The sequence below is a fragment of the Carcharhinus amblyrhynchos genome, chromosome 11 (assembly GCF_965287045.1).
Source record: "Carcharhinus amblyrhynchos chromosome 11, sCarAmb.v2.hapA, whole genome shotgun sequence".
In the NCBI taxonomy this organism is placed as follows: domain Eukaryota; kingdom Metazoa; phylum Chordata; class Chondrichthyes; order Carcharhiniformes; family Carcharhinidae; genus Carcharhinus; species Carcharhinus amblyrhynchos.
The window spans coordinates 41763824-41781830 of record NC_137334.1 but is presented as its reverse complement, the minus strand read 5'-3'; the positions used below and the strand labels follow the sequence as shown (position 1 = coordinate 41781830).

The following is an 18007-nucleotide window of genomic DNA, read 5'->3' as shown; positions in this document are numbered from 1 at the left end:
ATTTAACTCTATCAATCATTTTTTTTTTCCAGGCTTGCTGGTTTAGCCTTTGTTTTTTCACCTGCATTTCTATTTCAGCTGCCTTTTGCTTGCTGAGCTTTGGGATTGCCACCCATTCCGCAACGTAAGTACAGCTTCTTTACATTAATTATTGTTCACCATCTTGTAACTGCCCAGGTTCTTGCAATTTTTCTTCTTAAGTGCACATCCCTCTAATTAGGCTTCAATTTTCATATCTTGGCGGACTGTTCTGGGTTCATGCATTTAGCTGACACCTTTTTTATTGCCATTGATTACCATTGCCGATCACCTTGGTACTTTCTCCATTGGTCACCACGGCCGATGTGATATCTTACAGAAGATGCCATCGCTAACAACCATGTGATGATATCTTTTAGTATGGTGAGTGATGATGTCTCATTGATCCAGAGTTGTATATTTAATCATCGAAGTGTTTAACTATTCACAGATCTCAGTATGGTCATGCATGGAGTTGTTTCATGCAGGTTCTATGTTCTAGACTGTTCTCTCAGAGTACCTTACATATGACATGTACCACGGGTGGTGCAGTTCTTCAGTCGCACATTAACCCTTGCTCTGCTGAGCACCTATATATGCATATGGTATGCATATCACAACAAGGGTCTAAATACCTTGCCAGTTAATGAAGTATCTAGCCTATACGTTTCCATTCTACACTGCAATTGGCATTAGAAATGTATTGAAGCAACTGTACAATATTTCAAATGCTCCAAATAGTATTCAGCAATCACTTTGTTTGAGGAAATTACTTTATAATCTTGTTAAGGGAATATATTGCTGAAGAAGTCAAAATATACATGTTTAACTGTGGTAGCCTTTCTTGCCACTGCAAATTAATAAGTTTACTTCTATTTCCCAAATAAAGAACATCAAAATAGATCAGAGGGTTTTGGAAAAGGAGGAAAACACCTTAATCCAAAAGTAAAATCATTCATATGGGACCCTATCCAAATGCTGTGCAAGTGAATGGGTGTTGAGTTGGTTAAAATCTGGCCCCATCAAAGCTAAATTTCACACAGTAGCAGCAGCATGCACCATCTATAAAATGCAATGCAGCAATTTTATAAGCGTCCTTTGACAGCACTTTCCAACCTACAACTTCTACCATCTAACAGGATGAAGGCAGCAAATACAGGGGAACACTGCCACTTGGAAGTATCCATTCAGATCACACACTACCCCTACTTAGAACAATTGCACCATAGAATCCCTAAATGCAGGAGATGGTCATTCGGCCCACTGAGTCTGCACTGACTCTCCGAAAGAGCATCTTACCCAGGTCCACCCCCTCCACCTTATCCCCGTAACTCTGCGCATTGACCATGGTTAATCCACCTAACCTACACATCTTTGGACTGTGGGAGGAAGCTGTAGCGCCTGGAGGAAACCCATGCAGACATGGGGAGAACATGCAAACTCCACAGACAGTCACTCAAGATCGGAATCAAATCCAGGTCCCTGGAATTGTGAGGCAGCAATGCTAAACACTGTGCCAACCCTATATTACTATTCTTTCACTATTGTTTTATCAAAACCTGGAACTCCCTTCTTAACAGCACATGCCAGTTGAAAAGTGGGTCACCATCACTGTCAAGGGAAATTGAGGATTAGCAACAATTCTGACCTCGCCAGCAATGCTCACAATGTATGAACAAATTACGCGTAGAGAATTCCAGCCATAATTTGCAACTGAAAGCTAGTCTTAGTATCGGTGACCATGACAGCTATCACTTATCGGGTTCACCAATGTCCTTCAGACAAAGAAATCTGTTATCCTTACCTGGTCTGACCTACATGTAGCTCCAGATCCTCAGCAATGTGGTTGACTCTTAACTGCACTCTGAAATGGCCTCTCAGTTCAAAGGCAATTAGGGATGAGTAACAAATGCTAACAACACCATGAGATGTCTACATCGCATGATTTTTTAAAAATATAGGATATCACTTGTAAAGCAATGAAAATACTTCAGAACAAATCCAGTGAGCAAAAGCCTTTCATTTAGGCAGGGAAACAGTTGTACAATTTCAATCTTGAAAGGTTTTCCAGCCTGTCAAGTTTGCAGAGCAACGTATCCCAGTTGTGCTCTTGCCTTGCTGACCCTGTGAGTTGCACTCAGCACAAGAAATCCATACATTAGCTGATAAAGCTGGAGTGTTGGTTAAAATCTGAATTAATCACCTTTCAGCATATTTAGAGACCTGGGGCAGGTTTCAGAAGTGCGCTCACCTCAAAACCAGAGAATCCTGCCCAAGGTCAATGGACCTTTGCATGGTTCGTCCCCTGCCTGCTACAGTTCCCGTAGTGGGCGGGACAGGAGAATTCCGGCCCTAATTTTTTTCACAGGGATTAATGTAGAAATATATGAACTAGGAGCAGCAGTAGACCATTAGACTCCTTGAGTCTGCTCTGCCATTCAATAAGATCATGGCTAGTCTGATTTTAATCTCAACTCCACATTCACACCTCTCCGATAACCTTTCATCCATTTGCTTATTAAGAATCTATCTAGCTCAGCCTTTGCTTTCACCACCTTTTGAGGAAGAAAGTTCAAAAGACTCAGCAACCTTCTCAGAAAATATATATTTCTTCTCATCTCTGTCTTAAATAAGTGACACTTGTCTTTAAACTAGTTCAAGATTCCCCCACAAGAGGAAACATCTTTTCCACATCTATCCTGTTAAGACCTCTCAAATTGTATATGTTCCAATCAAGTCATCTCTTATTCTTCAAAACTCCAGTAGATATACGTCTAGCCTGTTCAACCTTTCCTCATAAAACAACCTTCTCATTCTAGCTATTTTATACATGCCTCCAAAAGCACTCTGGTAAGACTCAGTTGAACCTAGCTGGATTTTTGGTATCACACAATTTTTCACGGATTTGATTCCAGCCCATACCTAAACCAACCACCTCAAATTCTTCCTGTAGGAAACCAGCTCTCTGAAAGGACTATCCACATTCTCATTCTGCTGCCTTTCTCCATACATTTTTTTTTGCATTTTTCACTTTCAAATAATTACTCACTTCCTTTTTAAAGGTCATTGTGGATTGTGTTTCAGAAGTGCATTCCGTGACTCAAAAACCTTCTCCATTAAAAGCCTCCCCATTTCTTAATTAATTCTTTTGCTCTTGATTGTAAATTTAAGAGCTCTAAAAGCAAACTTTTCCTATAGACTCACAATGATATTGATATATTTGCTGAAGTAGAGCATTGAAAACTGGACACTATAGCAATGATACTCAAATCCTTCCTACTCGATTTGTGCCGACAAAAATGGTAGCAGCAGGACCAAAATTATACAGAAATTCTGGCTTCACTGCTGCATTCTGGCTTGTGCTGAGTATCAGGCAAGCCTCTGTCTCGCTGACTAGGACTTCTGTGAAAAATAGGTGCAGTCTCAATAACATATTAACTAGGGTTAAGTGATGTACTTACGACTCTCAATACTATTTTCATCTCCGCCCACTCCTAACTACAGATGATGAATAGTACAAGTCAGGAAACAGGCATTTAAAAGTAAATGTAAAATGTATTTATTAGTCACAAGTAGACTTACATTCACACTGCAGTGAAGTTACTGTGAAAATCCCCTAGTCACCACACTCTGGCACCAGTTTGGGTACACTAAGAGAGAATTTAGCATGACCAATGCACCTAACCTGCAGGTCTTTGGACTGTGGGAGGAAACCGGAGCACCCGGAGCAAAGCCTCGCACACACAGGTAGAAACTGCAAACTCCACACAGATAGTGACCCAAACTGGGGATCAAACCCAGGTCCCTGGCTCTGAGGCAGCAGTGCTAACAACTGTGCCACCCTGCAGTGGTAGAATTTGATCTGGATTAAACAGGTATGGGCCTAACCCAGAAGTATGCGAAATCCTGCAAGAAGATAACATAAGAACATAAGAAATAGGAGCAGGAGTAGGCCATCTAGCCCTTCGAGCCTGCCCCGCCATTCAATAAGATCATGGCTGATCTGTCGTGGCTCAGTTCCACATTCCCGCCCTCTCCCCATAACCCTTAATCCCCTCGCTTATCAAAAACCCATCAACCCGCGTCTTAAAAATATTTAGCGAGGCAGCCTCCACCACTTCAATGGGCAGAGAATTCCAGAGATTCACCACCCTTTGAGTGAAGAAGTTCCTCCTCAACTCCGTTCTAAACCGCACCCCCCTTTATCTTGAGGCTGTGCCCCCTAGTCCTACTGTCCTTTCTGTGCGGGAAGAGTCTCTCCACCTCTATCCTATCCATCCCATTCATCATCTTATATGTCTCAATGAGATCTCCCCTCATTCTTCTAAACTCTAATGAGTACAAGCCTAGTTTATTCAGCCTCTCCTCATAGCTCAACCCCCTCAACTCCGGTATCAGCCTAGGAAACCTCCTCTGCACTCCCTCCAAGGACAAAATATCCTTGTGTAAGTGCGGCGACCAAAACTGCACACAGTACTCCAGCTGCGGCCTCACCAATGCCCTATACAGCTGCAGCAAGACCTCCCTACTTTTATATTCAATCCCCCTCGCTATGAAGGCCAGCATCCCATTAGCCTTCCTGACTACCTGCTGCACCTGCAGGCTGGGTTTTTGCGACTCATGCACAAGGACCCCGAGGTCCCTCTGCACCGTCACCTGCTGCAGTTTTTCGCCACATAAGTAATAGTCCTTCCTACCATTATTCCTACCGAAGTGGACCACCTCGCACTTGCCAACATTAAATTCCATTTGCCAGTTCCTGGCCCATTTGCCCAGCCTATCTAGATCCTTCTGCAGACTCTCCACACCCTCCACGCAATTTGCCGTTAGGTACATGTCCTGAAATCACCGCACTTGTATGCAATGTTGCGATTGATGTGTGCACGTGAGATTCTGAAGCACCCCTGCTGACAATTAAGTGTGCAATTAAGCCCATTAAGAAAACAATTGACCCATCCACTTTTATGGTTGGCTGATGGGCCAGGTGACCTTCACATTTTCACAACAAAAATGTTCCACAACAGGATGAAACATCCTGGGTGATATAAAAAAGCAGATGTTTCAGGGATGAGGTCCAATGAGGTTTGTTGTCAGATGCTTGAATCTATAGTGTAGATACAGTTTGCAGCATTTCTTTGAGTTCATTTCACTTATACAATGCTGAAGCTCCCTGAAGCAGTTCCACAGCAGCCGTCAGCCTTTTGGGAGCTTACTGGAAACTCTCCCCCTCCCCACCACTTAATTGGCCTGCCAAATCTGGGCCTGCTGATAGCATGTGTTCAACAAATACAAGATTGAGGCCAAAGCATTATCGGTCTGCTCTCAAGTGCAACTGCGGATACATTTTGGGATACATTTTTGTTGGCACTGATTCTGACTTTCTGGCCTCAGCTCACTGTCTGTGGGGAGTTTGCAAGTTCTTTGTCTCTGTGTGGGTTTCCTCCCACACTCCAAAGATGTGCCATGCTAAATTGCCCCTTAGTGTCAGTGTGACTAGCAGAGTAAATAGATGGGGTTATGGGGATTGGGACTGGGTGGGATTGTTGTCAGTGTCGGCCCACTGGGCCGAATGGTGTTTTTCTGCACAATAGGGATTCTATAATTTTCTTGTTAATTAGACGGTTTCAAAGTGGAACATTCTGAACTCTTAATGGAACTCTACCATCTCATTTATTTCTTCATTGGGGTCCTTCTAAGAATGCAACTCTGGCAAGAGGAGGAGGAGAAAGAAAATCAGCAACAATAGGTGGCTAGAACAAACACAGCTGCATATGAGGCAGACTAAGTAGAAAGCTTATTGGGAAGAATCTTTACTTTCCCAATGGAGTATGGCCCAGAACAGTCTATCTATATTTCTGAGGTCACTTTTCTAGGGACACTGTCAGAGTTGTGTTGTTCTATACAGCAAGACCAGTAACCATCCATCACATTATTGCCTGTTGCAATCAAGGTCACTGCAACCCGAGGTTCTTTGCCTCTTGCCCCTTCGGCTGCCACACAAATATCAATAACATCACTCAGTCTGCAGTCCATTCTTGCATCAAACAGTTGACCAATGCCTAGTTTGTTACAGCATATACATTAATCACTTTCCCATTAGATATCTAGAAGCAGCAAGATAGATCCCGGGAGTTTGCACATATTGTAATATTCTCCCAAGACTGTACTTCTGCCACCCTGCAGGTTCTTTCATACAACTCCATTACCTTCATGAATCACAAGGGCTTCCAGATGCAATTGTAGTTTACCATGACTAGCAACTATGTTATTGATGGAAAAAAGACTCCTGATTTAGTACAATGTATAAAGCTGAGTAAATACTCACGTCAAGAGCTACAGATTGCTTTGCCCAGGACTTCTTCACTTGGTCATACATTATGGTGTTGTTGATACCAAGGCCACAGAAAATAACAAATGCCTGAAACACATTCCAACAGAATTACAATTTAAAAATGTAAGTCCCACCTGTATAATATTTCTCCAGTGTTAAAGATCCCACATTAATAATTACTTTAAATTTTAAAGTTAATATTGGCCATAAGTGTTGTTTAACTTTTTCACTTCTATGTTTTAGATGCTAAAAAAGCCAACCTCGTGTAAAATTGCATTATATTTCATAACTGGAGATAGACCTGGAACTTATCAAGATGCAGCATTTTCTAGAATTGTTCCATATATTAACCAATTTGCTTCAAATATATTTTACTGTTTTTTCAACCACCTGACTTATACAGGCCATTCAAATCTTGGAAATTGTAATGGAGGTTTACGAAGATTTAGACCTTGATCTTTAAAAGCTTAAAAGAGTTAGATCTTGATCTTTAAAAGGTGAAAATAAAATCAGATTCTAGAAAGAACAATAGGAGCCTTTGGTTTTAAATATTGGCTGTTATGTTTAAGGTGAACTCTTTTGCAATTCTACAACTGCTAAATAGAATCTATGACATCAACATCACTTATAAATGAAGTGTGTCTTCATACGACACTGATTCCGTAATAAAAATTATCGTGATTTTTCAGGAACCTGCAACCATATCCAATAGAATCACATATTGCGATAAAGTTTGTGAGGCATCACAACAACAGCAGCCATGCTGCTGGCAATTTTCTGCCAAGTGGGATCACAGATAAGACTTTGTAAAATTGATCCCTAAATGTAAATTGACATTTAGGCTAAAACAAAGGCTCTGAATATTTCTCGGAGATTAGAGGTATGGATAGTGCTACATGGCATTATGTGAGCAACACTTTTATACAATGCAGTACAATATCTTGTAGAACAATCAGAATAGAAATGAGAGCGAAAAATGAGCTTTACAAAGTAAAAGCAGTGAAGGGGATGTGAAAATAGATAAGTCCTCTGGGCCGGATGGGATTTATCCTAAGCTTCTCTGGGAGGCTAGGGAAGTGACTGCAGAGCCTTTGGCTTTGATCTTTATGTTGTCATTGTCTACAGAAATAGTGCCAGAAGACTGGAGGATAGCAAATGTTGTCTTCTTGTTCAAGAAGGGGAGTAGAGACAACCCTGGTAATTATAGACCAGTAAGCCTTACTTCTATTGTGGGCAAAGTTTTGGAAAGGATTATAAGATATAGGATTTATAATCATTTAGAAAGTAATAATTTGATTAGGGATAGTCAACACGGGTTTTGTGAAGGGTAGGTCATGCCTCACAAACCTTATTGAGTTCTTTGAGAAGGTGACCAAAGAGGAGGATGAGGGTAAAGCAGTTGATGTGGTGTAAATGGATTTCAGTAAAGCGTTTGATAAGGTTCCCCACAGTAAACTATTGCAGAAGATACGGCGGCATGGGATTGAGGGTGATTTAACTGTTTGGATCAGAAAGTGGTCACTGTAAGAAAACAGAGAGTGGTGTTTGATGGAAAATGTTCATCCTGGAGTTCAGTTATTAGTAGTTTACTGCAACGATCTGTTTTGGGGCCACTGCTGTTTGTCATTTTTATAAATGACTTGGATGAGGGCGTAGAAGGATGGGTTAGTAAATTTGCAGATGACAGTAAAGTCAGTGGAGTTGTGGACAGTGCGGAAGGATGTTGCAGGTTACAGAGGGAAATAGATAAGCTGCAGAGCTGGGCTGAGAGTTGGCAAATGGAGTTTAATGTGGGAAAGTGTGAAGTGATTCCCTTTAGAAGGAGTAACTGGAATACAGAATACTGGGCTAATGGTAAGCGTGGATGAGCAGAGAGATCTCAGTGTCCATGTGCATAGATCCCTGAAAGTTGGCACCTAGGTTGATAAGGTTGTTAAGAAGGTGTACGGTGTGTTAGCTTTTATTGGTAGAGCGATTGAGTTTTGGAGCCACGAGGTCATGTTGCAGCTGTACAAAACTCTGGTGCGGCCACCAGAGCTACAGTTTTGGTCGCCACATTATAGGAAGGATATGAAAGCACTGGAAAGGATGAAGAAGGAAATTTACCAGGATGTTGCCTGGTATGGTGGGAAGGTCTTATGAGGAAAGGCTGAGGGACTCGAGGCGGTTTTCGTTAGAGAGGAGAAGATTAAGAGGTGACTTAATAGAGGTATATAAGATGATCAGAGGATTAGATAGGGTGGGCAGTGAGAGCCATTTTCCTCAGATGGAGATGGCTAGCATGAGCTTTAAATTGAGAGATGATAGATATAGGACAGATGTCAAAGGTAGGTTCTTTACTCAGACAGTAGTAACGGCATGGAATGCCCTGCCTGCAACAGTAGTGGACTTGCCAACATTAAGGGCATTTAAATGGTCATTGGATATTGGAATAGTGTAGGTTAGATAAGCTTCAGATTGGTTTCACAAGTCGGTGCAACATTGCGGGCTGAAGGGCCTGTACTGTGCTGTAATGTTCTATGTTCTAAACTAAAAAATTAATTGGAAACTTCAGAAACATTGGGCAGGATTTTCTGTGCAATTTTGCAGCATGTTTCACAGTGGAGGCAGTCCACCATTGCTCAGCAGTGGGAACTTCTAGCCCTATCATTGTCAATGGGGTTTCCCATCGAATGCACTCGTCGTCGCCGGAAAACCTGTGGTAGGAAGATTCCACAAGAGTGAAGAACTGGAGAATTCTGGCCATGTTGTTTGGACAAATACATTTGGACACTGTGGCTTGTCATACTCATATGATCTCTTATGTCATTTTATGTAAATAAAGGTTTTAAGAAGTAGCCATTACATGGAACATGGTAACAAAAGTGTGCAGCTGAAATGGAGAGGATTTTGATAACTGTAAAACAGCAAAGAATCATTAAAATGTCAGTCTTCAATTTTGTACAGGACATCAATTGCTGAGAGATTCCAGGGGTACTCCTTTCATGGAAATGAAGGGGACTTTGAGAGTGAATTGCAAATTCTTTCAATCTTAATGGTGGAATTGAGATTGCCACAGAGTTGAACAAGAAGCTCCAACAGTGCTAGGTAAGAGTACTACAACTGCATCACATCCTAGATCTCACTGAGGAGCATAAAAACCAGACTTGTGAAATTTTGGATATGTCGAAGATCCACTTCGAATCCTCTAACGATGTAAGTTATGAACATTATTGCCCAGATTTCTGTCCCTGGGTTGAGTATGTAAAGTTGAAAGGTTTCCCGGCCCAGTGAACCCAATCTTTCAAAATGGCAGCCCACATGTCAGATTTCTAGTCGATAGGGGGTGGGTAATCCCAAAATGTTTGTGGAGGCTGCCAGGTGTGGAGGTGGGTAAGATTAAATTCTGCCTCTAAAGTCCGACATGACAAGTTTAGGAAACAAAAAAACTTCCCTCCAGCCCTTACCCCTCCTCATTCACAGACTCCCTATATCTATTCATGCCATCCTATGTCAACTCGTGACCCAGCCCATCCCCCTCATATCACCATTCCCCCTAATTCCCCTGCACTCCTTCAACCACCCTCCTTTTGCTAAACCATGTCCCAACCCACTCCTGGGCCTCTCTAACCCTCATGTGCCAAACCATACACCTCTACTCACTCCTATTTTTCCCATTCTCCCTTCAACTCAGACCAACCTGCATTCCCCACCCACCAGTCTTTATCTTTGCCCCACCCATGCTAGCTGATTTAGTATCCTTGGGCAGTTCATAGGCAGCTATGACACTTCCTGGACAGCTTTGGCAGCTGAACAGTTCTGATAGCTTGTGCATAAAAAGCGCATAATCATGTTCACATTTAATAATCCCAAAAGATGCCTTCCCTCTCCCAAAAGTGGCCCAGGACTCTATTCAAAGGAATACAATGGCTATCCAAATTAATAAAGCAAACTCAAACCAGCTGTTACCTGTTCTAATCTACAACTGCTGCGTTTTAGACTCTTGGGCCAGAATTCTCCCCCAAAAATTCTAAGTGTTGAATTTGCATGAAAATCACATTGGTTTTTTTACAAGTGGGAGTTCAGAGAAGAATCTCCAACATTCTCTGCACTGTAGAGAGCACTGGTGTAACTCATGCTAAAAATCAGTGGGCGAGGCTTATCCCCACCCAGGAGGCCGACAGCATAGCTTTGTGCGAGCCGCTGCGTGTGTGCCAATCTGTCAACACCAAGATCAGCGCATATGCAGCTGCCTCTGTCTGCCAGCCTCCCGGTTGGTGGCCTGCAACATGATCCCACAATGCCAACCGTGCTTAACTTTAAGCCCAATTTAGGTTTATTTATTAGTGTCACAAGTAGGCTTATATTAACACTGCAATGAAATTACTGTGAAAATCCACTACCATGACTCCCCCTTCCTCCCATGGCCTAATCTTTGGCTCCACAACCATGCCCGGTCCCAGCCCCATCATCCCCCACCTCCAGCCCATCTCAATCCCCCGATCTCACCCCAGCAGCGTCAATCTCCACCGCCACCCCCCCAACTCCCACCCGGAGGCCCCAATCTCCATCCCTCCCCTATGGCAGCTCTGACTTCTCTCCCAACCCTGATGCCAATCACTGGCCTCTCTCCCTCTGCTTGCGATCACAAAATGCAGAATCGCACCCCACCATTTCCTTTTATTAGGTGCTGCCCCATCAGGGCCCATCCCCATTAGGCCCCGCCCCCTTGGCACTGCTCCACACCTGATGGGCAGTGCCCGGGTCACAGGCTGGCACTGCCAAGATGCCAACGCCCAAGCGACACCCTCCCAGCACCTGACCTTCTGGGGGGCCCCAACTGCCTCCTGTTCACTCCAGCAGGATTGGAGTGAAATATTCCTGGCAGGGGGGTAGATGCTAGCGGGCCCGGAGATTTCAGTCCTGGGTCCGCTCATAGTATTTAAATTACATTAAAATTCAAATTAACATATATCATGCAGCTCCCCAACTACTTCCAGCATGGAGCTGATGACACCGGAAACCCGGCACTAGGAGACACACTCGGGGCAGACGCTAAAGAGAATAGAAGGGACAATTTCTGCTGGATCAACAGAAAGATCAGGGCCAACGTTCTGGAGGACATCATACAAATGAATAAGAAGCATGTCTAGTGTGAGGAAAGCAGTGCTATAATTTTAAGAAGCTGAGCCACTTTGCATGCATGTGTTTTGCTGGAAAGCAGAAAAACAAACCTCTAAAGGTGGTTGGTGGAGAGATGTTGGTTGCTGAATCTGACAAATTACTCTACACCCTAAAATAGGTTGGCAGCGTCAACTCTCAAGGTAAAACTGATTTGTTACCTTTGAAATAATCAATACAGAAGAAGAACGTCTTGTTAACGCAAAGCGTTATAGGAACATAGAGGCAAGAGTAGGCCACTCAGTCCTTTGAGCCTACTCCACCAGTCAATAAGATTATAACTTATCTTGTGGTTGTGCTCTCCTTTCCTCTCTGCCATTCCCCTAACACCACCACCACACAACCTGATTTCCTCAAAAATGTATCTAATTCTACCTTTAATATACTTGAAGTCCAAGGCTCCACTATCTTTTGGGGAAAATAATTCCACATTCTAATGACCTCAGAGAAAAAGATTATCTTAATCTCTGTCTTAAAAGAGAGACTTATTTTTAAAGCATGTTCCTGAGTTCTAGTTTCACCCACAAGGGGAAACATACTCCTGGTACCTACTCTAACAAGTCCATTCAATATCATGTATGGTTCAATAAGATAACCACCCATTCTTCTAAACTCCAATGGGAATAGGCCCATCCTGTTCAACCTTTCTTTGTAAGATAAACCTTCATTCCAGGGATGAATTGAATTGACCTTCTCAGATAGACACTGATACAGTTACATAGAAATTAAATCATCAAAGATAAAATTTAGACTTTATAATGGAATCTTGTTCATCCCAGAAGGACAAACTGAGCTAAGAGTCTAATATAACAGGAAAAATGATCTGCAGCACCAGGTAGTGGATACTAAGCAAAGCCACCTCACCTCAGTTAAAACAAGTCAAAAGGTCAAAAGCTTCTACCTCCACGGTAGAAGAGACGCACTCTTGAGCAATGGGATTAAGGAATATATCCGCGAGTGCATTACACGAATTGAACATATAGTTAAGTGAACGAAACAGACAACCATGGGTGAAGCTTGGAGTAGATATCTTTATTCTCACTGACACAGATTGTGTTGTCACAGTTGACTACTATTAAAAACTACTGGGAGTTTGACCAGCTGGCATCAATAATCACCAATGAGATTGTAGAAAGCATAACTGTTGTCATGACATTCCCAACATTGTGAATAGCAACAATGGGCTTCAGTTCCCAAGAGAAGAATTCAGGCATTTCATGAATGCTTGGGAAAATCAGCACTACACCATTTCCAAACTAAATCCAGTCAAATGAAAAGGCTGAGGCAGCAGCGTCAAAGAAATCATGAAAGATCAAGTACATCCTGGAGAAAGCAATCCAGAGTGGAAAAGCACACCTACTGAAGGCATGGAAAGTAGCCCAGTCTGATGATTAATTTCACATTGCACTATAACTATTCTTTCAACAGCTAAAATATGGAAGCCAGAGTAGTAACAGGTGGAACAAAAATCAAAGTGAAATAACAGAAAGCTGAATTCCACTTTGAAAAAGCTGCCAAATCATTGTCAGAACTGAGCTTTGATGAGCCGGTCAGAGTGCAAACATTCAACAAATCCAATAAAACTTGGTTGTATAAATGTAGTCACCTTGCTTGTACATGATAAAAAAGTGAACAGCCAGATTTATTGTTGCAACTATAGACATTGACATGCAACTAGACAAGTTTCTCCTTCAAAGCAGACAGTTGTTAAGACAGATTTGATTTCACCAACTGAGCAAGGAACTCAACCATCAGTGTCAAACGTCAACTGTCCTCCGATAAATGCAACAGATTAGTAGCAATATTCGCCATGGCAGCGACCATCTCCAGAGAGGAAATGAGATCATGAATGAAATGTGTTTGGCGGACAGATTAGGAAAAACAGTTTTTAGTTCATGCACAATGATTTCCTTTATGTTAAGTAACTTGCAAATGATAGCGCATGCAATTCTTTAGCTTCATTTTATGCGAAGGAGGGGTGGGGGGGTGTTTGGATAAATAGCTTTGTATACTGTGGCTGCAGATATCATCTCATTTTATATGAATAAAGGCTTTGGGCAGTCACCATTTTACACTCTACATCGAACATATACTAAAAGGATGCTGAAAATATCATGGCAGTGTCTGGCAGGAGTACAACTTCAGACATTAAGCTAAATGGCAAGAAATCCTTTGTAATAGCAAGACGCCAATTAGTGAAGAGATGATAATCTTAAGAGTGACCATCTGAGTGAACCAGTGCTCTTTTGAGAGGAGGGACTTTTATAGAAATAGGTAGAACAGAGAAGACAAATCCAGGCCATTAATTTAAACCATTTGAACAAGGGATTTCAGTTAAAACTGAAGAAGGGGCAATTTAGGAAAAATGCAAGGAGAAACATGTTCATACAAGAAATGATCAACATTTAGAATGGCCTGCTGTATGAAATGGAGACGGTGAAAACTTTAGATTCATTCAAATGTTGGGTTACATTTTGCGTAGTGAACACTATTTTAAAATACCTGGATTAACTGAGATGGGTTGAGTGGCCTGCCACATCTGCATAACCTCGGAGTATTTAATTTTGCTGTAGAAATATCTCTGCAGAAATTTAATTACTGATAATTGTAGCTTCAATTAAATTCTTTGGTTTTAAATCAAAATGGTGGCAGTTACTGTGCTACCAAATACCTGGCTGGTCTCTGAATAAGAAAATACTAACTGATTTCTTTACCTCAAACAGTCGTTGGTCATCATCATCGAAGGGTTTCCCATCAAGCTTATTGAGGACTTGTGCCACACCTGAAAGTCAAGTAAATGTTAGACATAGACATGACAAACTGAAATGGATTTTTCAATGCTACCCAAAATTCCCACTGAAATTCAATAGACTTTTTGCCAACCCACCTGCAATGGATTCTGCCTGGTAAATCCAGGCCTCAGTTACTGAATTAGAGGATAAATAATCTTAACATGTGTCTAATAAGAACATAAGAAATAGGAGCAGGAGTAGGCCATCCAGCCCTTCGAGCCTGCCCCGCCATTCAATAAGATCATGGCTGATCTGTCGCTGCTCAGTTCCACTTTCCCGCTCTCTCCCCATAACCCTTAATCCCCTCTCCTATCAAAAACCCATCAACCCGCGTCTTAAAAATATTTAGCGAGGCAGCCTCCACCACTTCAACGGGCAGAGAATTCCAGAGATTCACCACCCTTTGAGTGAAGAAGTTCCTCCTCAACTCCGTTCTAAACCGCCCCCCTTTTATCTTGAGGCTGTGCCCCCTAGTCCTATTGTCTTTTTTGAGCGGGAAGAGTCTTTCCACCTCTATCCTATCCATCCCATTCATCATCTTATACGTCTCAATGAGATCTCCTCTCATTCTTCTAAACTCTAACGAGTACAAGCCCAGTTTATTCAGCCTCTCCTCATAGCTCAACCCCCTCAACTCCGGTATCAGCCTAGTAAACCTCCTCTGCACTCCCTCCAAGGCCAAAATATCTTTTATTTTAAATATTTTCATATTTTCACAGACTTAATTTTATTTTCAATTTAAAAAAAAAACTTGCTCTTTAAAGGGATTCATATTTTCTTCCCTTCTTCTATTTATCCTTTCCTTGTATTGGGCACCATATATTGCTGAAGATTTCATCTGTGACCTGCTGACGGGGCTTCATCACTGAATTGTGAAATCATCCACTGATCATGTGTGCAAATAACCAAGGTGTTTTTTCTTGCTTAATCGGTGCAGAGCGTGTGGATACTGCTTGGTGTGTCTTCTTTGTGACATGGCAGAACTCCAGTACCAACTCTCCTTGGCATGTATTATTAATCATAGAGTTTTTTAGCGCAGAAAGAGGCCCTATGGCCCCTTAAGTTTGCACCAGCCATCAAGCATCTTTAAGTCTAGTATTCCGGTATTTTGTCCGCTATGGGTTTTCAAGTGCTCATCTAAGTGCTTCTTAAATGTTGTGAGGGTTACCGCGTCTACCACACTTTCAGGCAGTGAGTTTCAGATTCCCACCATCCTCTGGATGAAAAAGTATTTCCTCAAATCTCCTCTAAATCTCCTAACCCTATTGTACAACAGACTGTTCTATTACCTTGTTTATCTTTAGATTAATCACTTCTCATTATATACTAATCAGCTTGTGTGTTTTTGTCAAATAAAACAGTCCGAAAGTAAGTCAGTCTTCAGTAGTGTGCTACCATCAACAAGTAGAAAGAGTGATTATGGAGGAGGAAGGAATCAAAACAGTACTAGCCTTTTCTCTCTTTCTTTCCCTCTCCATGGAGGGATATCCAAGTTTAGCATATTACTTCACCCTGCTACCCACACGGCCTGGCAAGAGTTGCTGAAATGACCCAGGAGGAAAAAGAAATCAGCATGACAGGCTTTACACCCTGTTCCATTATCTTTTGCATTTGCCTGCTCAAGTATATATTAGTTTTGAAAACTTATTAAATCAAATATTGAAATAAATTTAAAACAGATTAAAAGAATCACTGAACACATACCAATTATCTGATGGCCACTGTCCCATATTGGTACACAAAGGACTGAACGGGTATGGAAACCAGAAATCTGATCAGCCTAAATGCAAAAACAAAGAAATCAATTTAAATGGTGTATTTGATATCAAATGGCAAGTTTTAATCTTAATCAAGCACTGGTAGAATTACAGCACAGTAGAAGTTAATCAGACAACTAAGTAGCTTGGTATAGTGGGGCACTTAGTCAGATGCGATCCATGTACATATCGAGGTAAAGTAAGCAAGCATTAAATAATCAGTAATAATATTCTACTGTTCTCAAGTTAGATTACAACAATACTAAAATTACTCCAACTGTAATATAGTTAAAATGCATTCCCCCACATTTAACGATGTATTCCATTTGGTCAAGCAGCAATAAATATGACATTAATTTGTATCAATTTGTTCAGGGGTTATTAAGCCACGAAGTATCTAGCTAATGAAAGACACCTATTATTTTAAATAACAAATATGTGAAGTCACGCAAGGACAATATTGATGATCCAAATATGCAACATTTTAATAACATGCAAAGGTTTACGGGGTAGGGAGGAGCTTATCATGAAAGCTATAATATGGTCCAGGTAATATGCAGTTCAACAATCTCATTTACTTTAATAGAGAATCCAAAAATAGGACTTACATTTTTCAATGCATATACAATTGTTAATCAGTGGAATTTGTAACTATATTTATATGTGCATATCGTAAACTAAACCTCCAGACTTACGTCCCTCTTTTAACAATAATCTGTGATTTGTACTTTCTAACCATTTAAATTTATAAAGGGAAACAAAAAAAAACTTCTTAAAGAAAGTTGGTTGAACAGTTGTTTGATTGAGTTGGTACAGTCACTGCATGTCTGGACCATATAGAGAAGACTCCATGTTCAACTTGCAACTTGTGGAGAGTTAGCTAATCTCATTGATCTCGGCGTCATCGGATAAAAATAAATCAGACAGTATTTCTATTCCAGTTCACTATCCTGTGGCCCCAGTATGTCCATGTAGATGAGAAGAAGGTTCAGCTCTGGTTCCCCCTCTCCAGACATAATTGAATAATCTATTTATAAGGTTTCATGCAAGCCTAGTGGCCACTTGAGAGTTTTCAGATGGCATCAGCACTCATTGAACTATACTCCAGCATGAATCACAGCTTTTGGTGTGTGAAGAGAGAAAATCGAAGTTGTGTTTTTTTTTAAAAGAAATTGGAAATAATAAATTGGTAATGAAACAGTAATTCAAGTAATTCTTCATTCAAGTATCTCTCCACAATTCTGTGAATGAAGCAATTTAACTCCATTTAATGACTATTTTTATTCTACTTTCAATGCGGGTATTTCTGCTTCACTGGGCAGGAGCAGGATGAGTACCGGTCAAATATATTGTTATTACATTGAAGAGACTATGAAGCTGCCTGTCACTTGTACTATAATAGCTGAATGTCTGAACCCATACATTTGATAATTCCTAGATTTATGTTATTTCTACTTTTGGAAAACTAACAATTTTGAAATTACTGGGGGAGAAAACTGAAACCAAAGATTATAAACTTAAAACAGAAAATGCTGGAAAAGCTCAGCTGGCTGGCAGCATCAGTGGAGAGAAAATTAGACTTAATATTTTGAGTCGGTATAGCTTTTCCAAACCTGCATGACTCTTCTTTCCAGCATTTTCTGTTTTTATTTCAGATTTCCAGCTTCCACATAATGATGCTTTTAATTATAAAATTACAGCTGAAGTATTGGGGTAGGGCATGGGGAGAAAAAGGAGAGCTATCTGCCATTTACTAGTTTATAATCCTTTTTGGGTAAGTAATAGACAGGAATAAATTATTTTTGTCTATGCTAAGTAATGGGGTCTGGTGGGACTTTATTTTTTGCACTAATGTTTGGTACCATAGTGTTATGAAACGTTTATTCCTCATTTCTACTGAGTCCTTTATTGCAGTGACATGCATCCTTTTACATCTCTTAATTCTGATT

At 41.1% G+C, this 18007-nt stretch overlaps 1 protein-coding gene across 2 annotated transcripts in view; it reads right to left on the bottom strand.

Annotated features, from left to right (window-relative positions):
• Window positions 1-18007, bottom strand: part of pde11a (phosphodiesterase 11a) — a 355582-nt gene that overhangs the window by 154128 nt on the left and 183447 nt on the right. For both annotated transcript variants that reach the window (XM_080198223.1, XM_080198224.1), the window contains 3 exons: window positions 16006-16081; window positions 14224-14291; window positions 6344-6436 (listed from right to left, as the gene is read on the bottom strand). In XM_080198223.1, coding sequence (XP_080054349.1) covers window positions 6344-6436; window positions 14224-14291; window positions 16006-16081 — 237 coding nt within the window. The remainder of the gene's footprint in view (window positions 1-6343; window positions 6437-14223; window positions 14292-16005; window positions 16082-18007) is intronic.